The 23,198-nt window shown below is 39.9% G+C and overlaps 1 protein-coding gene across 1 annotated transcript in view; it reads left to right on the top strand.

Moving 5' to 3' along the window:
* Window positions 1–23,198, top strand: part of HOOK3 (hook microtubule tethering protein 3) — a 111,522-nt gene that overhangs the window by 46,822 nt on the left and 41,502 nt on the right. Inside the window, exons 9-14 of the mRNA XM_055124675.1 lie at window positions 698–861; window positions 6,311–6,451; window positions 7,784–7,985; window positions 13,586–13,696; window positions 14,457–14,544; window positions 20,199–20,268. Of these exons, the coding sequence (XP_054980650.1) occupies window positions 698–861; window positions 6,311–6,451; window positions 7,784–7,985; window positions 13,586–13,696; window positions 14,457–14,544; window positions 20,199–20,268 (776 nt within the window). The remainder of the gene's footprint in view (window positions 1–697; window positions 862–6,310; window positions 6,452–7,783; window positions 7,986–13,585; window positions 13,697–14,456; window positions 14,545–20,198; window positions 20,269–23,198) is intronic.

The following is a 23,198-nucleotide window of genomic DNA, read 5'->3' as shown; positions in this document are numbered from 1 at the left end:
CATTGTATTTTTAGTTTCCATTTCTTTAGATTATTTGTGGGTTTTGTGTATTTCTAATAGTTATCTCCCCCCCTCTCCTTCTCTCCTCTCTCCTCTCTTCCCTCCTTCCACCCACCCCCTCAGTGGTTCTCAGGGGCTACTTACAGTTCAACTCAGTGCTCAGTCATCACCCCCAGTGGTGGTCAGGGGACCATGCAATGCCAGAGATTGACCCAGGGCTTCCTGCATGGGAAGCATGACTTCTAGCCTTTTGAGCTCTCTCTTTGGTCTGATGTATATATTCTGCAATGAATTGTAATTTCAGGCATAAAATACTGAATTCTTATTTATTCTTTTTTGTTTGGGGACAACTCCACAGTGATGTTTAGGGGCTCCTCCCAGCATAGTACTCAGGATGTGCTCCTGGGGGTGTTCAGGCAGGATTGGTGTGCCAGGTATCTAACCTGGGTGTGCTGCATGTGTATGCCAGGTATCTAACCTGGGTGTGCTGCATGAGTAATGAGTTCCAGCCTATGCATCTCTCTCTCTTCAACCCCATTGCTATTCATAAACACTGCCCTGCTTTTGTAATACTCTCCCACAAAGTAGAAGTTAACTATACTACTTTAAAAATATGCTTTAGCTCATAATGATTCATTAATGATTGCAGTAATGTTGGAGTTGGTAGAAATAATAGCTGTCTTCTATATTCTAACAGGTTGCAGCATTGCAAGAGGAGAAAAGTAGTCTGCTGGCAGAGAATCAGATATTAATGGAAAGACTCAATCAATCTGATTCTATAGAAGATCCTAATAGTCCAGCAGGCAGAAGGCACCTGCAGCTCCAGACTCAATTAGAGCAACTTCAGGAAGAAACATTCAGGTAAAAGGGGAGGGGGAAGGCTTCTTACTAAAACCTAATTCTTTAAAAATAAAAATAAAAAAATAAATAATGACATTGTAGTCTTAAGCAATTAAAATATTAAAATTAAGAATATTGTGTTGCATGCCAGAGAGATAGTAATAAAGGGGTTAAGGTGCTGCCTTACATCTCTATCATCACAGTTCTATCTCTAGAACTCTGTGTGGTCCTTGATCACAGAGCCAGAATTAGCACCTGAGCACCACCGGGGATGACCCAACACTCCTACCCACTCATCCCCAAAAAGAATATAATATTAAGACTGCAGGGTAGCTGCAGATCAAGAAGGCTGTGTAATCAACAACAAGATAATACAAATTTCCGCATGATATGAAGTAACTTCACAAGTAAAAAAATCTTATCAAAGCTATACTCCCAATATTTTATGCGACAGGATGGCTGAATGAAATTTAACTTTGAGTAAAAGAAAGAAAACAAACATTCTGGCAGGTACTTAAAAATAAGAAAATAGGAGGAAGGGGCCAGAGCAGTAGTACAGTGAGTAGGGTGTTTGCCTTGCATGTGTCTGACCCAGGTCAATTCTCACAATCAGAAACAAAAGATAAAAGAAAGGAAATGGAAAGAAAAATGAGAAAAAAAATTACAGTGAAACATTCAGAACTGAGACTTAGTTGGAGTGCTCAGGAGAAAGAATAAATTTGTTCAAAATATGAAATTTTAAAACAAAAATTATACCACATGTTTTAAAATATTATATATTTATTTATTTATAGATTTTTAGCCATACCGGAGAGTACTCACGAGCTGCTTTGGTGCTTGGGAATTTCATGTTTGCTCAAGGGGACCACATGTTATGGGGACTGAATCTAGACCTCCAGCCCTTTGAATTACCTTACCCCTAATGTAAATTTTCTTAAAGGGGCATCATAAACAGATTTAAAGTAATTGATCTGATCGTGTCCTAGACACAAGATGAAGATACACACATAATAATACCAGGTGCAGGATTATGGCCCAGTCTTATTTAAAGGGCAAACTTGCTTCAATGGAACAGACTTGTAAATACATTTCAAGAAAGAGGAAAGACCAAGAGGAAGGAAGACTTTTTGGCAAGTGAATAGTGAAAGGGAAAGGAAAAAATGTAGAATTTTGGTGTGCTGCAAAGCAAAAGCATAATATGGAAGGACTTAAATCAGAACAAATTATTATTCTATTATTGTATTATGACCTATTTCTCAGATAACCCAAAATATCTGGTGTTAAAACAGTAAGAGACATTTTTAGAATTTTCTGTGTATGATATTGTGTCGTGTCAACTATAAATAGTTATAGATTGGATTCTTCATTACCAGTTTGGATACCTTCAATTTCTCTCTTGTCTTATTGCTATGGCTGAGATTTCTAATACCATGCTAAATAATAGTGATGAACGTGGACATCCTTTTCTTTTGCCTGATCTTAGAGGAAAGGCTTTCAGTTGTTTTTTATTAAGTATAATATAGCCTGCGGGTTTGTTGTGTATGGCTTTCACTATTTAGAGGTTCATTCATTCAGTCTTCATTCTGTTGAGGGTTTTGCTATAAATGGGTGTTGAATCTTCTCAAATGCTTTATCTGCATCTGTTGAAATGATCACATGACATTTATCTTTCATTTTAATTTTTTTGTTTGGTTTTGGGTCGCACTTAGTAGTGCTCAGGGTTCATTTCTGGCTTTGCTCTCAGAGGTCACTCCTGGTGGACTTGGAGGATTATCTGAGGTGCTGTTTAGACATTGGGGATGAGGTGATAGTTCAGTCGAGGGTTAGTGCTCATGTCATCCATGCTCAGAGCCCTGAGGTCTGTCCCCAGCACTTTATGGCCTCTAGAGCACCAGTATGTCTGGCCATCGTAACCATCGTAACCCTTGAACACCACTGTCCCTGGTGACCCCACAGTGCTCAGTCTGAACACTGAACTCTTTGGGGGTTTTTTTGTTTTTTTTTGTTTTTTTTTTTTGCTTTTTGGGTCACACCCGGCAATGGACAGGAGTTGCTCCTGGCTTTGCACTATGAATTACTCCTGGCAGTGCTCAGGGGCCATATGGGATGCCGGGAATCGAACCTAGGTCGGCTGTGTGCAAGGCAAACACCCTACCTGCTGTGCTATCTCTGCAGCCCCTGAACACAGAACTCTTAATCCTTCCAGAGGCCCAGTATGGTGTGGCCCCTGAGTCACTAGCATCAAGGAGGAACCCAAAAAAAGTTGAAAGAAAAATCAAATATCAATTCGGTTTTTACTTTATCAGAAAAGATTAGCATAATGACATTATCTCCTTTTATTATTTTTTCTCAATAAAGTTCTTCTGAATTTGTTTTTTTGTCTTAACACAAAAAAGTTTAATATCAAAAACATAAGAAAATGGCCATCCTTAAATATACACAGAACACTTCAAGATTTGAACCTCACAGGTGACTTCAGTGATCTGATACCACTGGCAAAGTCAACAAAATAAACAGATGGGACTACGTAAAGTTAAAGAGCTTCTGCAGGGAGGAAAAAAAAAACAGGCTAAAACTAAGAAACAGCTAACTGAATAGGTAAAAAAGTATTTGCATTCAACACATCAGATAAAGATTTGATACCCAGGATGTATAAAGTACTTGCAAAGATCAACCAAAAAAAAAATTTAGGGGCTGGAGCGATAGCACAGCGGGTAGGACGTTTGCCTTGCATGCGGCCAACCCGGGTTCGAATCCCAGCATCCCATATGGTCCCCTGAGCACCGCCAGGAGTAATTCCTGAGTGTAGAAGCAGGAGTAACCCCTGCGCATCGCCGGGTGTGACCAAAAAAGCAAAAAAAAAAAAAAAATTTAAAACCCTGTCAACAGATTGGGAGAAGAAATGAATAGACACTTCTCAGTGGAAGGCAGGTGGATGGCCAGTAGAGCCATGAAAAGATGCTCAGCATCAGTTATCATCAGGGAAATCCAAATCAAGGCGATAGTGAGGTAACATCTCACACCATTGAAAATTATACATATCAAAAATAGTGTTGGTGGGGATGTGGTGAAAAAGGAACTGTCATCCAGTGCTGGTCAGAATATTGTCTGGTACAACCCCTGTGGAAAACAGTACAGTGAGTTCTCAGTAAACTTAGAATTGAGCTGCTCTCTGACCCAGCACCTCCACTTTGGGCCAGCTATCCCCAGGACAGAAAAACATTCATTTAAAAGGGCATAAGCACACCATTACTCAATGGTGCACCCAGTACAATAGCAAAAATAGAATCAACCTAGGTGTCCAACACGGATGAATGGATTGTGAAGATGTGGTATACATGCACAATGGAATACTATGCAGAATCAAGGAACAATGAAATCATGCAGTTTGCTTCCGCATGGAACTAGAAGATACATTGAGTGAAGTAAGCCAGAAGAAAGACAGACACAAGATGATCTCACTTATCTGGGGAATATCAGATTCTGGATGAGGAGATATATGGTAGTAAAAGGTGCTTAGATGACCCTTGACCCCAGTGTTTAGAGAGGAAACACAGAGAGAAGGAAAGAAATCAAGGGGGGAGGAAGAGAAAGAGAAGTAGTAGGTGAACAGGCATCAGGGCTCCCGTTTTCCCAGGGATGTGAGAGGGATATAACCGTGTATCCAAAATACACAATTAACAGAACTGAAAACTAAGATATAAGTAGCAACCACTGAAACTTTGTATGCTTGTCAAGTTGACAGATTGGGGTGAGGAGGGAATCTGGGAACACTGGTGGAGGGGAGTTGACACTGGTGGAGGGATTGGTGTTGAATTATTGTATGCCTAAAACCAACTATCAGCAACTGTAAATCATGGCTCTTTAATTAAAAAAAAAATTTTTAAGTTATCATCTTTGTATTGTATATCAGCAATTCAAGAATGGCCTAAGGAACTCTGCAGGATCACTGAGATGCTTCCTTAAAGTATGTAAGGGCTTCTTTTTTCCATCTTTGTGTCTGTGCAAGGCTGAATTTCCTTCATCAATTTAAGACAAATTTAAAGCTTTGAACACAAGTAGGAGCAGATAAGAAAAAACAGCTGCCTTTTATTAAACCAGGTTATGAATCAAAAAAATTGTAGAAGTTTGCCACTCTTATGTTTTTTTGTTTTAGAAAAATATTTTTATAAACAGAATGTTGTCTTTAAGATAACATAATGGTTTCTTGTAATCTTTAACTGTAAATATAATTTAATTTTAATGAATACTGGTAGATAAGTACTATATGAACACTTCTTTTGAATTAGTCATTTTAATTCAGCTGTGGAATTTTATAAATTTAGCTTTATTCTTCTATATGTATATAGTCTTCACCAGTTCTACAGTCAAAAAAAGATCTCACGTGGGATCTGAATAGAGACAGTAAGGGAACAACAAATGGCCAAAAGCATCATAACTGGGAATCTTGTCACAAATCTGAGATTAGGGGGATTTGGTATGGACGGGGTCTTTGTGACATTGATGGAGAGAGTTGTTGGTGCTTTGTCCAGTCAGAGTGTGGTGTTGAAGTGATGTACGCATGAAACTATCACTACCAGTACTATAAATCACAGCACTGCAACAAAAATGGGGCAGGTATAGAGAGGTCCTGCAATATTGAGCATTTGAAAACCTTTCACTTGCATCTTTCCTGTTTCAGACCGAATCGGTACAGGGACCTGAGAGATGATGCAGGGGGGAAAAGTCCTTGTGTAGTATAGGACTGACTCCAGTTTATCCCCAGCATTACATGTGGTCCCTGAGCGCCACCAGATGTGGTCTAAAATCCAGGAGGTTTTAGAAGCATTTTCAGACATTGCTTCTGGCTCATTTTTATTATGGCGTACCTTCTAGGTTGGTTTTTTGTTTTGTTTTGAGCATCTAATGGCCTTTAAGATTTATATCCCCTCAAGTTTAGCAGGTAGTGAAACCCACTTTCAAGCTGTGTAAGACTTGGAAACACATTCATGGTCACAAAATAATAGCATATTCAACAGAGTTTATTCTCATGTTTTGGCTTTCTTATACTGTTCTAAAGAGAAATATTATTACAGGGCTGGAGTGATAGTAAGACATTTGCCTTGCACATGGCCGACCTGGGTTAGATTCCCAGCATCCCCTCTGGTCCCCTGAGCACCGCCAGGAGTAATTTCTGAGTGCAAAGCCAGGAGTAACCCCTGTGCATTGCTGGGTGTGACCAAAAAAAAAAAAAAAAAAGTCTATGGGGCTGGAGCAATAGCACAGCAGGTAGGGCATTTGCCTTGCATGAGGCTGACCCAGGTTGATTCCCAGCATCCCATATGGTCCCCTGAGCACTGCCAGGAGTAATTCCTGAGTGCAGAGCCAGGAGTGACCCCTGTGTATTGCCGGGTGTGACCCAAAAAGCAAAAAAAAGTCTAAAGAGAACTATTAGACTGAATAAATCTTCTTTGTTTTGGTTTGGTTACAGGTTGGAAGCAGCCAAAGATGATTATCGAATACGCTGTGAAGAGTTAGAAAAGGAAATATCTGAGCTTCGGCAGCAGAATGATGAACTAACAACTTTGGCAGATGAGGCTCAGTCACTAAAAGATGAAATAGATGTTCTTAGGTAAACAATTTAATCATCAGGCCTGTAATCCCCCCAGCCCCAAGAGTTTTGCCACCAGTGTTACAGAATCTAGGACAGAGGTTCCCAAATTGATTTGTCCCTTCACTTTGTTTTCGGGATAGAAAAAAAAAAATCACTCATTGCCCCCCTTAAAGTCTCACTTCTTTAAGTGATAAATGTTGCATCTGAAGCTGTCTTCATTCCCCTGGATTGTTCCAGTGCCTGTTGTGTGGTGGTGGGGGCTGCTTACCGCCCACTCTGATTAAAGAGTACTCTAGGTTATTGAATAGAGCAAAGTATTAAAGTGCTGGACCTGGGTTCAAATACAAGTGCTCCCACTTATTTACGTCTGTTGAAATGATTATCTTCTCTTTAAGATGGAAACAATACACATACCTAGCTCAGGTTTTATACAAAATTGAGTTTATATTGTCAGTACTAAGATCAATGTGACAAATAAATGTTACTCAAATATATGTTCATACACAAGTAAGTATAGTGCTTTCTTTCATAATATTCATATTCTATGAGCCCCCCACCCTACTCCCATCCCTCACCCCGGTCACGTTATCTTCCTTTTTCACAAATGCAGCTATTTCTCACATGGCCTCATTTCCTTGTTGGGTCTTACCTCCCCAGATGATTCAGTCTCACCTCCTTATTTATCTACAGTTCCACTGCTTATATACCCTCATGCCCATTATTGATCATTTCAACTGTTTATATTTTGCACTTTGCTTTTAGAATACTGAGAAAGTCACTTACCACAGCTCCACTATCCTACTATTGTTTCCCATCCTTTCATGGGTGTAACAAACTTCTGTAACTCTTCTCACAGGAATGCTTACCCCACAATGCAACTTTCCATGCTTCTGTCTTAGTAACTGCCCTGTTACCTACTGCATAGATGACAGAAACCATGAATGATGGGACTCCTGTGACTTGGAACCTCCCTGCTTTCCCACTCATCTTATCTTTTTTGTTTATGGAATGGACTCGTTATTTTTTTTCTCATTGCCAGTATAATTCCTTCTTCAGTTCTCTAAGCCTTGCCCCTTCTTGTCTCAGCAGGAATAATGTTACATCAGTTATTTTAGTTTCCTTTTTTGACTCTTCTTGCCATAAATGTGCATGTTTAGGTCTCATGTTAAAAAATAAGAGACTCTTTGCGCTCTTTTTCCCTGGTCATATTTTTAACTTAAGCAAAAAAATTTACTTGACCTTACAATTTCATTGAAAATTTCTTTGTAGTCCCTCTTGATTTATCACTATTTAAATCAGTGTTACAACTGTGGGTATCTTTCTGAGTTTTTATTTTCGGTCTCACTTTAGACATTCTTCTGATAAAGTGTCTAAACTAGAAGGTCAAGTGGAGTCATATAAAAAGAAGTTAGAAGATCTTGGTGATTTGAGGCGGCAAGTCAAACTCTTGGAAGAGAAGAATACTATGTATATGCAGAACACTGTCAGTCTAGAGGAAGAGTTAAGAAAGGCCAATGCAGCTCGAAGTCAACTTGAGACATACAAGAGACAGGTAAAAAAAACAATAGTGACAAAGCTTTTCAGTCTTTCCAAGTAGGGTCTTCATTTTGACACTGATTTTTCCAGAATGTAATGACTTGTTTGGTTTTGGATTTAGGGATACACCCAGCATTGCTTGGAGTTTCCTCCCAGCTGTGCTTGGAGGACCATATGGTGTCAGGGAATGAGCCCAGTGCTTCTGTATGCAAAGCAAGTGCTCTAGATCATCATGATTATCATCAAAACTGCTTCCCCTTCCCCTGTCTCATGTCCCAGTGCACTCTAGACCCTGGGGAAGTGGTTCAGTGGTAGAAGACCTGTGCAAGACCCTGGAATCATTCTCAGTGCTGCATGCTCCCCTGACTACCACGCTGGGTGTGGCCAAAAAAAACAAAAACGTCCACATATTCACGGCTGAAGAGAGAATCTAGAGATTAAAGCACTTGTCTTGAACTAATTACAATTCAGTCCTGGGCACCATATAGTTCAGTCTCTTCAGCACTGCCTGAGTGATCCCTGAGCACAGAGCAGAAGTAAGCCCTGAGCACTGCTTTGCAATTTAATCACATTTACAGTTAGTTGCTTGTTGAAATGATTTGTTTAAAGGATTCTTACATGTTGATTCTATAATATTGTCAAATTTCTTCATATATTTGCAGATTATCTTGTCAGCTATAAAGTATACAAATAAAAGCAGTTTTTTTTTTATATTCTTTGTTTTTGTTTGTAACCCATACCTGGTGATACTCAGAACTTAATCATGGCCCTGTATTTAGGATCACTCCTGGCACAGTGCTCAGGGAACCATATGGGGTGGCAGAGATTCATCCCAGGGTCAGCCACATGCAAGGCAAACACTCTACCTCCTGTACTCTCTCTGGCCATCTTTCTTTCCTTCTAAATAACCATGCCTGATCTTTAATGTTTTTAAAAGAAGCAGTAATAGTAGGCATCTGTTTTGTTTGGGGGGGTTCTTTTCTATTTATTTTTGTTGTTAGGGGGCATACTCAGCTATGCTCATGGTTTACTCCTGGTTCTGCACTCAGATCACTCCTAGTGGAGCTCAGAGGACTAAATATAGTGCCAGGGATCAAAGTCAGGTTGAATACATGCAAAGCAAATGTCCCACCCACTGTACTATCACTCCATATCCCAAGAGCTCTGTTCCCTAGACCAGTTCTTAGATTTTGTTGCTTCTGGCCATTTATTATCCCCTTATTATGGGTGCTGCTGATACTTTCTGCCATCAGTATGAATTGTGTTAATGAGCACTCTATGCTTAAACCATCCTTATATTTCTAAAGATAAGCTTAGCTTGATGACTTGATTTATTTATACATTGTTTTCAAAATTGATTTTGTTAATTTTACTTAGAATATTTGCTCTGTGATTCACCTGAGGCTATCTTATATTTACCTGATTTTAATATCAAAATTAATGAGTTTATTTTATTTTGCTTTTTTCGTTCACACCGGCGATGCTCAGGGGTTACTCCTGGCTCTGCACTCAGGAATTACTCCTGGTGGTGCTCAGGGGACCATATGGAATGCTGGGATTCAAACCCGGGTCGGCCGTGTGCAAGGCAAACACTCTACCTGCTGTGCTATTGCTCCAGCCCCTTACTTTATTTTAATAAAATTAGAGACAGCTTAATAGTAGAACAGCCCTATAAATCATGCATGGCTGGTAAGATTCTTTTGTTGACTATATTTTTTCAAAAATTCGAGTAAAAATTTTAACATGCCACAGAGTCAAGGGAATTAGTGAGCTTTTTTTTTTTCTTTTTGGGTCACACCCAGCAGTGCACAGGGGTTACTCCTGGCTCTGCACTCAGGAATTACTCCAGGCGGTGCTGGGAGACCATATAGGATGCTGGGAATCGAACCGGGGTTGCCCGAGTGCAAGGCAAACACCCTACCCTCTGTGCTATCGCTCCAGCCCCTGAATTAGTGAGCTTTTTGTGTGGACTGAGAAATTACCCAAAATAAATGTATTCCAGAGAAACCATAAGTAAGAATGAAAGGCATTTAATTAATTAATTAATTAATTTAATTATTTGTTTTGCTTTTTGGGTCATATCCGGTGACACACAGGGGTTACTCCTGGCTCTGCACTCAGGAATCACCCCTGGCAGTGCTCAGGGAACCATATGGGATGCTGGGAATTGAACCCGGGTTGGCCGAGTGCAAGGCAAATGCCCTACCCTCTGTGCTATCGCTCTAGCCCCAAAAGGCATTAAATTTAAATGAGAAATGATGTAATTAGATTATAGAATAGTAGAAAGATATAATTTAAGGAAAAGAATTTTTCCTGAACATTTATCAGAACTAATGAAGAAAATCATATGGCAGAGCCTGGCAAGCTCCCTGTGGCATTTTCAATATGCCAAAACCAGTAACAATGATGGGTCTCATTCCCCCTGACCCTGAAAGAGCCACCAATGCAGCACCGTTGGGAAGGACAAGTGAGGAGAAGCTGCTAAAATCTCAGGGCTGGGATGAATGGAGATGTTACTGGCACCTGCTCGAGCAAATTGATGAACAATGGGATGACAGTGATACAGTGAATGAAGGAAATTATATTTAATATTCACAGTGAAATTACAAATAAAGTAGTAAAAAGAAATCTAGACCTAGAAATATGAGATAAAATTGCAAAATACACTTTACTGATTTTGGAGTCTAATAGACTTTCTTTTTCTTTTTCTTTCTTTTTTTTGGGGGGGAGCGCTTTTTGGGTCACACCCGACGATGCTCAGGGCTGATTCCTGGCTCTGCACTCGGGAATCACTCCTGGCGGTGTCCGGGGGACCACATGGGATGCTGGGAATCGAACCCGGGTCAGCCGAGTGCAAGGCAAACGCCCTACCCGCTGTGCTATTGCTCCAGCCCTCTTTTTCTTTTTCTTTTAAATTTTTTTATTTTATAAGGTAGTTCACAATATTTGATTACATTTAATATTCAAACACCAATCCCACCACCATTATACCTTACCACCACCAAATTTAGGATGTTTCCATCCCAAACCCCAATACCTGTCCCAAAACACAACCGAAAGAATATATTTTGTGTTCTGTTATAAAGAACTGCTGAACGTGCTTACAAAAAAGTGTCTGTATAGGAAACAGTGTGAGGTTTGTTCTATTTTGGCAGGAGCCATTAAGATATTCTATAGGGTATCACTAACATATTGTTAAAATTTGGGTGATATGAGCTGTGGTATATGTATCTGAAAATATAAATGCATATATATATACATATTTTCCTCTATGATTTGTTGCCTACTGTCTGAACCCCATCATCATATATAGTGTGGTAATTATGAAGAATGGGTAGGGAGTGTCTTATGATGTGTCGCGCGGCCGCGAAAGGCAGGCCAGGAATATGTTGACTCATATGTGAGGCTTGGCCCGAGCTTGTGGAAAGCGGCCTGGAGCGTGGCAGCAGTTGGGTTGTGGAGGTCGGCTGCTAGGTCTGGATCCCTTGGGGTGGGGAAGGCTCTCACCCGCTCCCCTCTGGGGCTCCCCGGGTGAAAACAACCTGGCACGGAGTCCAGTACCATGGCTATGAGGGCCTCATTTTATGCTCTCTTCCGGGAGAAGCAGCCGTGGGATCTAGACTTTATTTTCTTTCTGCAAGTTGTCTTTGGGGTTGATTTTTTTTTTTCTTTTTTGGGTCACACTTGGCGTTGCTCAGGGATTATTCCCAATTCTGCATTCAGGAATTACTCCTGGTGATGCTCAAGGAACCATATGGGATCCTGGGGATTGAACCTAGGTCATCCATGTGCAAGGCAAATGCCCTGCCTGCTGTACTATCGCTCCAGCCCCTGGGGTTGACCTGTCAAACCTATATTTTGTATTGCTTTTTCTCTCTGATCATTTTAATGGTGTCTTTATTTTATAATTTAGATATATTTCCTTATTTCTTTAAATATTAAATCTAGTGTTAATATCTGGTGATTCATTGTGAAATCCAGGGATATCTGATTCCACTGTCTTGTTTATGTTGACTTAATTTACTATTGACCTTTGTTTTTGACCGTTTATTTCTTGTTAGTGGCTTTTGTTATTTTGGAGTTTGCTATTTCATTTGACTTACCTTTTACTTGGGAATTCTGAGGCCCTGGGCTGAGATTTGTTTCCTCCAGCTGATGTGTATTTCGGGACTGGAGCAATAGCACAGCGGGTAGGGCATTTTCCTTGCACATGGCTGACCTGGGTTCGATTCTTCCATCCCTCTCGGAGAGCCCAGCAAGCTACCAAGAGTATCCCACCCCCATGGGAGAGCCTGGCAAGCTACCCATGCCAAAACAGTAAGTCTTACAATGGAGATGTTACTGGTGCCCGCTCAAGCAAACCAGTGAACAACGGGACGGCAGTGCAACAGTGCTACATATGTGTATTTCACTTACACTAAAGTTTATAGTGCTAGGTTCTTGCCAACTACCTTTTAGAGCCCGAGGTAGTGTAACAGCTTTTGCCTGTTCCCTGTTACAAGCTCTAGGTCTGGGCAGATAGCTTAACGGGTCCAGTGCATGCCTTATATATTGTATGCCTCACCTGCTTGAGGCCCATAGCTCATCCCCAAACACCAGAGGGTGTGCATTTGATGGCCCCATAGAGCACCACTGGTCTGAGCACTGAACCTTCAGACTTGTACTGCTGGTCCAGTATTTCCAGGAGCGGAGCCCAGAAGTCCAGTACTACTGAGAAGTCCCCCCATACTGCTCCTCCCTCCCCCAAAAATCAAAGCTCTGCATTCCTTGTTTTTGGCAGTTGGCCCCTCACAATACTTCACAAATTTCTGACACTAGTTTCTAAAAGTTGCAGATTGTCCTTCATTTCCCCAGTTATATTTCTTTTTCTTTATGGTAAAAAGTTTCAGTATAGGGCTGGATGGAGACCACAGCGGGTAGGGCGTTTGCCTTGCATGTGGCCAATCCGGGTTTGATTCTCAGCATCTCTTATGGTCCCCTGAGCACCGCCACGGGTAATTCCTGAGTGTAGACCCAGGAGTAACCTCTGTGCACTGCCATGTGTGACCCAAAAAGCAAAAAAAAAGGTTTTAGTATAATCAGTGCCTCATTATGAGTATAATAAATACTAAATAAATATTTAGTATAATATTTAGTATAATAAATAAGTCAAAGTCCTGTGTTCTTTTAAAATAATTTTAAACGGTTATTTGGGATGGTCTGGTTTTATAACTCAGAATCTAGGTAGATTTTTGTTATTAGTTATCTTAACTGGGTTGTTATGTCATATATCTTTTTATTTATTTATTTATTTTTATTTTATTTTATTTTACTTTATTTTTGCTTTTTGGGTCACACCTGGCAATGCACAGGGGTTACTCCTGGCTCATGCACTCAGGAATTACTCCTGGCGGTGCTCAGGGGACCATATGGGATGCTGGGAATCGAACCCGGGTCGGCCGCGTGCAAGGCAAACGCCCTACCCGCTGTGCTATCGCTCCAGTCCCAATGTCATATATCTTTTAAAATATTTTTGGGGAATGAGTTTTCACAGATTTGTAAAATAATAAGTAAAAAGTCAACTGGTATTTTCTAATATTTCAAATTATAAAAGTTAACAGTACCTTTCTTTATTAGGTAGTAGAACTGCAAAATAGATTATCTGAAGAATCAAAGAAAGCAGATAAATTAGATTTTGAATATAAACGTCTAAAAGAGAAAGTTGACAGTCTTCAAAAAGAAAAGGATGTAAGTATATATGCGATATTTTGACTTAGAAAATTAAGATAATCATATGTATTACATTAATTTCTCATAAATTTAAAAATTAGAGATCTGTTTAAATTACAGATTTACTTTTGTGTTTCAGAAATAGTTCTAACAGATAAAAAGAATGTTTTGACTTCTATACTAGTATCGTGTGTGTGTGTGTGTGTGTGTGTGTGCGTGCGTTCGCGCGCGCGCCACACTTGGTGGTGCTCAGGGCTTTCTTCTGGCTCTGCTATCAGGGGTAACTCCTGATAGCAGGACGGTTTGGGGGACCCTGGGACTCCAGGGATTGAACCTTACATCCTAACTGCTGTACTATTGCTCCAGCTCTAATTTCTATTATATTTACCTTCTCTATTTACTGTTGTTTCTTTCGCATTGTTTCTGATTGTGTCTTCATGTAAATTTGTGGTTTTTCTGTTTTCAACAGAAACATTTTTGTTTCATTGAATTTTGAGTTTTTTAAAAAATTTAAATTTGTTGTGAATCATGAATATTGTTTGGTCTTACATGTTTAATTAAAATACTGATTTAGTATAAAATGTACTTTTCTTTTAAAACTGAGCAGACTGTTTCTTCTGTTTTGTTGTAAATAGTGTTGCTGCCTTGGATATTCAGGTTTGATAAATGGGGAGGTGAACTGTTTTTCTTTTATGTCTATCACTGGTAAGGTGAAAATCTGTGATAGATAAAAGTTAAGATATTTGAAGCTAACTCTCTTGCTCTCATGTCCCTGCAGAGGCTAAGAACAGAGAGGGATTCTCTGAAGGAAACCATTGAAGAGCTTCGCTGTGTGCAGGCTCAGGAAGGACAACTTACTACTCAAGGTAGAAATAGTTCCATAGCTCACGCAAGATTATTTCTTGTAAATATTAGATTTTTCTAAAGATGAAAATTTAACTGGGGAAACAGTGGGGGATAATACAATGGTCCTTGTCTTGCAAATAGTGAGCCTGGGTGTGATTCAAGCACCACCTGGAGTGATATCCGAGTGTAGAGCTAGAGCTAACTCCTGTGACACCAGGTGTGACCCAAAAGGCAAAAAGAAAGAAAGGAAATTTCAAAGATGGTCTGCTGGTACTAAACTTGCATCCATGCAGGCCCCTTCCATGCCCTCTGCTCCCTGACTATCCTGGAACCTCTCCTGTTTTTGATAAGTAACCCCTGAGCATGCTAGGTGTGGCCCATCCACGCCCCCTCAAAAAAAAAAAAGTGCAACCCTTAACTTAAGTTTTACCCTCTAGCACTTTGTCATAGTGTTGGGGGAGGCAGGATGTGTAATCATAAAAAATAAAAGATGATGATCCTCTGGTGGCTGCTGCTCCTGCTGGACACCTGTGTGTGTTCGGTAGCCCTGAGCCTCCTGCCCACCTCCCCAGGGCTCCCCAACAGAGACACAGAACGGGAGACAGGGAGGCTAGGGACCACAGTCAGATGGTGAAAATGGCCCGTTTAATGCAGAGTTGCTAGCATACTTATAGAACATCTGAAGGGGGTTTGAGGTAAGCACAGATGTGATGGTCATTTACATAGATAAACATTTGGCAGAGGAAATTCTTTTAGGGAGATCAACTCAAGGAGACACTGTCTCCCAGGACAACTGCGTTGCTTTTATGTTTTCCTCAATTGTATAAGTTATACTTGCAGTTGTTTGGATAAACGCAGTAAGAGACAAGGATCCCAACACTTAGTTCTCTGGGCTGAGAGCAAACAAGGCTTTAAACACTTGGTTGTCTGGGCTGTGAGTGCAAGCAAGGCTTTTACCGTAAATCCCAGACTAAGTCCTCAGGCCAGTTCAGCTAGTCCTTCCCCAGGGGGGTTCCTGTCTCTAAAGTTGTAACAGTTTGCATGAAAACCGTGCATTTATGCTTTCTAGAATGTCCCATTTCATTGCTGGGTAGTTTTGCCACTCGCTCTGGGTCCATCCCAGTCCCACAGCAGGACCTCCCGTTTGGCGTGTCAGGAACTACAGAAACTGAAGCCTGAGTCAAGTAGTTATGATTAAGTAATTATGGCCAGGAGCAGATATATTTCAGAGTCAATCAACTCCCAAATATTAGGAGCATAGCAGTAATGGTCTTTCTGTGTTTAACCAAAGAACATTGATCTATGGTAACATATAAACAGGCTATAGGGGAAACAGAAAAGCAAGTACAAATATACAGCACTTCAAATACAAAGCAGTATCAATACAAATTCAGAATTACCAGAAAGTTTTGTTTTACAAGCAATCGAGATTAACACGGGTGACTGTGACAATGCGAGGTAAAATACAAGAGAAAGAACAAATAAACTTTAAGTTAGGGATGCTAGCAAGGGTAATATAAATTCCTCTAGGAGGAGGAAAGGAGACAATACACTGATTAAGGCTAAAGTACTTAGGGTTAATATTCAACACAAAGGGGAGGTTGAAAATAGACTTTGGCTAAATTAAGGATGTTAGCAAGGGCATGGTAAGCTTCTCTGGGAGGAGGAAAGTGGCAATTCACTGATAAAGACTAAAGCACTTAGGGTTGATATCCAACAGCAGGCGAACTGTTAAATTGTCTGAATTTCTATGATATTGATCACTGAACTGCTAACAACAGTTTAAACACAGACTGCAGTTTGTTCCCTCCCACTCTAATAACTGACCCTGGGCTTTTCGGGTACCTGAAAAGAATTTTTCTTCCTTTTTTACTGAGGTCTTTCCCCCTCTTAATTTTCCTTCCTAATCTATTGATTCACTTTGTTTCATCTTTATTTTTTATTCATGTATTTATATTTTGTTGTTTTATTTGTTTTGGAGAGACATACCCTGTGGTGCTGGGGTTTCGCTCCCGGCGGTACTTTGGGCACCGCGTGCCAGGGGCTGAACTGAGCCTGAGCCTCCCTCACAGCATGTGCACAGCTGATTGCACCATCTCGGGGCCCAGCTGAGTCTCATCTTTGATCTCCACTTTGCCATCTCTGCTGATCAGTGTCCCTCTGACCTCAGTTTCTAGTTTGCTGAGCATCGTGTCAATCTGTGTTCTCATCATCACTTCCTTTCTGTTTTGTTTTTTGGCGTTTGGTTTTTAGCTGTGCCAGGGCCCAAACCTAGGGCCTCGCACATGCGAGGCAAGTGCTCTGCTCCTGAGCTGCTTCCTCAGTTTATTTCTTACCCTTTGAGCCTTTCTCCACCTCTAGTTTGAATCTTCCTTATGCATATTTTACTCGAAAAACTTCTGAATTATAAATATAAAATTTTAAATATAATTGAAATCTGTAATTATAAATATAGAAGGCATCTGAAAGTTCAGGATAGGCATGACTGCCATTTAACTGTGTACCATAATCATTAAAATGATTGAAGATATGAGCACTGGTGAAGGGATGGGTATTCGAGCATTGTATAACTGAGATTTAAACCTGAAAACTTTGTAACTTTCCACATGGTGACTCAATAAAAAATTTAAAAAAAAAATGATTGAAGTATGCATATATGCCTGACATGAAAACATGCATTTTCTATCATTTTCAACTTAGGTAACCATTCATTTTTTTAGTTTTGGGGTCACACCTACCTTAAGACTTTCTCCTGGCTCTTGCTCAGGAATCATTACTGATGTTGCTCAGGGGACTTTATGTGGTGCCGGAGATAAACTCACATCAGCTGCATACAAAGAAAGTGCCTTATGAACTTAGTCCTACTCTGCGTTCCTCCGCTGTTGGGGAGTTTTTCTTTTCTGCTACTTTCCAGTAAATGTTCTGTTTTCATTTAAAAAAAAAAAATTAAAAAGTGCTTTACCCACGGTATTCTCAGGCCCTGTAACACTGTTCTTTTTTGTTGTTGTTGTTCTTTAACATGTTATGTTTAATTTCTTTTTTTTTTAATTTATTTATTTTTAATTAGTGAATCACTGTGAGGGTACAGTTACAGATTTATACATTTTTGTGCTCATGTTTCCCTCATACAAAGTTCGAGAACCCATCCCTTCACCAGTGCCCATTCTCCACCACCAGTAAACCCAGCATCCCTCCTACCCTCCCCAATCCCATCTCCCCCCACCCCACCCTGCCACTGTGGCAGGGTATTCCCTTCTGTTCTCTCTCTCTAATTAGCTGTTGTGGTTTGCAATAAAGTTGTTGAGTGACCACTGTGTTTAGTCTCTAGCCCACATTCAGCCCGCATCACCCTTCCCCGGCATGGCCTCCGGCCGCATTATACTTGGTGATCCCTTCTCTGAGTTGCCCTTTCCCCAGAATGTGAGGCCAGCCTCCAAACCATGGAGTCAACCTCCTGGTACTTATTTCTACTATTCTTGGGTGTTAGTCTCCTACTTTGTTATTCTATATTCCACAGATGAGTACAATCTTTCTATGTCTGTCTCTCTCTTTCTGACTCATTTCACTCAGCATGATACTTTCCATGCCAATCCACTTATATGCAAAATTCATGATCTCCTTTTTTCTAACAGCTGCTAGTATTCCATTGTATAGATGTACCAAAGTTTCTTCAACCAGTCATCTGTTCTAGGGCACTCAGGTTTTTTCCAGATTCTGGCTATTGTAAACAGTGCTGCGATGAACATATAAGTGCAGATGTCATTTCGACTATACTTTTTTGCTTCTCTGGGATATATTCCCAGCAGTGGTATTGCTGGGTCAAATGAGAGCTCAATATCTAATTTTTTGAGAATCGTCCATATTGTTTCTGAAAGGGCTGAACTAGCCGGCATTCCCACCAGCAGTGTAGAAGGGTCCCTTTCTCCCCACATCCTCTCCAACAGCAGTTGCTTTTGTTCTTTTGGATGTGTGCCAGTCTCTGTGGTGTGAGGTGGTATCTCATGGTTGTTTTGATCTGCATCTCCCTGATGATTAGTGATGTAGAGCACTTTTTCATGTGCTTTTGGCCATTCGTATCTCTTCCTTGGGAAAATTTCTGTTCATTTCTTCGCCCCATTAACACTGTTCTTTTTTTATTTATTTTTGGTGGGGTTTTTTTGGGGGGCGGGGGTGGACCATACCTGGTGGTCTCGGAGCTTACTTCTGGGTCTGCACTTAGAAATCACTCCTGGAAATGCTCAGGGCACCATATGGGATGCTGAGAATCAAACCTGGGTCAGCCATGTGCAGGCAAATTTCCTCCCCACTGTATTATTGCTCTGTCCCTGTAACACCATTTTTAATGAGAAGTCAGCAAAGTAACACTAAACTTAATAGTTCACAACCACGCGAAGGGGTTGAATAAACATTTCCTTAAGGAACATACACAAATTATTGATAAACACATAAAGAGATGATGAACATTAATAGTCATTAAAAAATGAAATTCAAAATCATAGCAAAATACTATTGTACATCATTTAGGATTACTTGTTACAGAAGAAAAGGAATTTAGCAAATGCTAACAAAATTGTGATTAGACTCCTGTGTATTGCTGATAAGAATATAAACTAGGATCTAGAGATAATACAGCAGTCATGGTGCTTGCCGTCAATTTCCAGCACCACATGGTCTCCTGAACAGCACCAGGTGCATGTCAGATGGGAGCTGGAGAGTTAGAGCAGGGATTAAGGCACTGGCCTTACACGGTAGCCAACCGAGGATGGATGCCCAGCATTGCATGAGCCTCTGAGCACCATCAGGAGTGATAACTAAACACAGGAGTACACTCTGAGCAACCCTGGCTGTGCTTTCAGTCACACACACACACACACACACACACACACATCTATAAACTGCAGCAGCCACTGAAGTATTCAGTGATTCTTGCAAATCACTTGCAAATCACTTTAGCATAAAATGCCATTTGACTCAACAATTCTTTAAGTATATGCCCCCAAAAATTCAAAGTAAGGACTCAATCAGATTATACCAACATCCATCCCAAAAGCTATGTGAAATCAAAAGATGGAAACAATCATAATATTATATCAACACAGAAATGGATAATTCCTTCATTAAAATGTAACAAGGAATGGTCATCAGAATATTAAATGAAGTAAGCCAGATACTAATGGAAAAACATTATATTTTACTTACATGAAGTATGTAAAATAGGCACATTTATAGAAACAGAAAGTATAGATTACCAGGGCGTAAGAGAGAAAGGAATGGCAAAAGAGAAAGGAATTGCTTACTAGTTACAGAATTTATGATTTGGGTGTTAAAAATGTTTTTGAGAATAGATCCTATACTAATATGCTTTAAAATGGCTAGTGAGAAGGCTCAGGAGCCACACGTATGCAGAGACTTGAGTTTGACTTGGCACCACTGTGCCCACATAGCACAGTTCCACCAGGCCTGTGGAAGACTGTCAGTGAACTGTCCGGCCCAGTCAAGAGATACCAGCAGTGACCCCATAAATCGGAGGGGGAAATGAATGAATGAATGAATGAATGAATGAATGAATGAATGAATACTAAGACAAGGCAACTGTGACATTGTATTTTACTTTGAGCAGTTTTACCTTTAAAATTAATGCTCATAACCTTGCTTTCATATTTTGTATTCACAGGGCTCATGCCTCTGGGTAGCCAGGAATCTTCAGATAGTCTGGCAGCAGAGATTGTCACACCTGAAATCAGGTAAGGGTATAACAACAATGCACAGTATTCCAGAGAAAACTTATTCCTCTACAGTATAAACTCTTGTATCACTAGCATATTCTACATGAATTCAACATTCTTATTTTATAGAAACTGTTTTTCTGCTTTTGACTGTTAGAGGCTTTCTTCAGTTGGCTCAGCTGAGACTTAGTCTTCAGCAGTGTGGGAACACTGTTGTTCCATGCATACTCAGTACCTGGTATACCAATGCTTTGCATCTTCCGCAGACTCCACTAAGTAAGCCACTGATGCCGAAACAAAAATGATCATTTTCCATGAGTCCAGGAATTGACATGGGAAAAATCCAAAGCAATTGAAAAAGAACTGTTACCCTATGTTCTACTTTCCCCTGTATAGTACTTTATATTTTTTAAGTCATAGTGTTCTTAAAGTTCCACTTTTTTAAATACATACTTGCTTTAGATATGTATAAGAGTGAAAAATTTGTGAAGTGGCACAAAGTGTTCAGCAGAAGGAGAATGATTAATCCTGAATATTATTTTTGCCTTATTTGGGCCTATTTGCTCTTCTTACATTTGATAGTAGCCTTGATACTTTATAAAATTCTAAAAATAGTTTATAAAATTCTATTAATAGTTTGAGTTTGTGAAACTCATACAGCTATTAACAGTAATAGTTGTATGAGTAATAAAAAAGCAACTCTAGAAACATCATCTGTACCTTTCATCTTAATAGTAATAGTTGTATGAGTTTCATTATCTGTTAAACTATTAAAGTAATAGTTGTATAGGAGTTTCATAAGCTGGGCAATAATACAGCAGGTAGGGTGTTTGCCTAGTACGCAGTTGACTCAGGTTCAATCCCCAGCATCCCATATGGTCTCACGAGCATTACAAGGAGTGATTCCTGAGTGCAAAGCAAGAGTAAGCCCTGAGCACCATATGTTGCCTTAAAACCAAAAATAACAATATTAAATTGTAAAAGCCTCAGTATGCAGTACGTGTTGAATAAGTGAAGATAATTGTATTCTTGTTGGAAGTTGCTTACTGAGAATAAACAAGAAAAAAGCAACTCTAAGAACATTATCTGTATCTTTCGTCTTTTTGTTACTAATCCCAGGAGCCATGACTCCAGGATGTGTGCCAGGGCCTGGCACATTCCTGGCTTATGCTTTACCACTTCAGCTATGTCCCTGATCCCCAGTTGGTACTTTATAAATTAGACTGGTGAATTAACCAGTCTAATTTCTGGTTACTTAACTTATAAAGTGGTTATTTGCAAAAAAAAGCAAATTTGGGCAGGGGGGTAGACTTTGGGGCCACACTCAGTAGTACCCAGAGCTTACTATGGGCTCTGAACTCAGGGATCACTCATGGCGGGGCTCAAGGGACCTATGGGCTACCGGGGTTCAAATCCAGGTTGGCCATATGCATGGCAAGTATACTATCTCTCCAGCCTTCAAAAACAATTTCTTAGGAATCTTTTTTATCATTTACTTGGTTCTTAACATTGAAGAAATAAAATAAGATTCAACAAACTGTTCCCAAGGAGAGCTCAGTTGGTAGAGCACTTGCCTTTCAGATGGCAGGTTCTGAGTTCTGCCCTGGACACTGCCCACATGCTGAGTGCACTCGGGCTGGCACAGCATAGTGTGTGATCTTGAGTACACCCAACTAACTGTATCCAAGTATCACAACTAAGAGTGTGTGCCTTGGTAAGTACCAAGCTAGGAGTCTACAATCCCTAGTCATCTCAATGGCAACAATAGAAAGGGGACAAATGATTGAATAAATATTTTATTCTTAACTAGGACTCAATACTAAATATGCTCTAGGTTAAAAAATGCTACTAAAATATGCTAGGTTTAAAACTGTTACAAAGATTTTAATATGGAAAATTTTTTGAAATTTTTGTGACATGTGTCATAAATAATAGATCAGTTTTCTTAATTCATAATGACATTTGTTTATCAAATTTGCAAAAATTGATTTCAGATCATTTTCTCTGATGCTTAAGATTTGGAGAAATTGAAAACTTCATCAGCTAAGAGTAAAATATTTTAAGTGATGCACTTTTGAGCAGTTTGGCTAATGTGTGTATTGTCCAAAAATGTGCCTACCTTTGACCTCCCCCCAATTTTTTTCTAGCAATTAAAAATAATGTACATATTAATAAAAGTAAGGAATAATCAAGGACATAAATGTTGTAGCAAAAAATATGCTGATAGTTTAAATGCCCAATACTTAGACATTAACAGTTCATCTCTGTATTTTATTTTATTTTTTTAATTAATTTATTTTTTAATTAGTGAATCACTGTGAGGGTACAGTTACAGATTTATACATTTTCGTGCTCATGTTTCCCTCGTACAAAGTTCGAGAACCCATCCCTTCACCAGTGCCCATTCTCCACCACAAATTAACCCAGCATCCCTCCCACCCCCCCCCCAGTTCCATCCCCCCCCACCCCACCCTGCCACTGTGGCAGGATATTCCCTTTTGTTCTCTCTCTCTAATTAGCTGTTGTGGTTTGCAATTAAGGTGTTGAGTGGCCATTGTGTTCAGTCTCTAGTCTACATTCAGCACGCATCACCCTTCCCCCGTCATCTCTGTATTTTAACATGTCATTTGAAATATTAAAGTATAGGGTCCAGAGTGATAGTACAGCAGTTAGGGCACTTGCCTTGCATCTGGCAGACCCAGGTTCAATCTCCAGCATCCCATATGGTTCCCCAAATCCACCAGGAACAATTATTGAGTGTAGAGCCAGGAGTAACCCCTGAGTATCATCAGGTGTGACCTAAAAACAAAAATACATATATGAAAGCATAATAATTATATGAAAAGATTGGGAACATTTAAGTGTAAATAGTGACACGAATGTAATATGCACTATTGAGCCACTATTTTAGATGTTTGCCTGTATTTATATATGCATAAGAATAGGTA

Source organism: Sorex araneus, chromosome 1 (genome assembly GCF_027595985.1).
Source record: "Sorex araneus isolate mSorAra2 chromosome 1, mSorAra2.pri, whole genome shotgun sequence".
NCBI lineage: Eukaryota > Metazoa > Chordata > Mammalia > Eulipotyphla > Soricidae > Sorex > Sorex araneus.
Note: the sequence above shows the minus strand (reverse complement) of the source record. Positions and strands in the feature narration are given on the sequence as shown.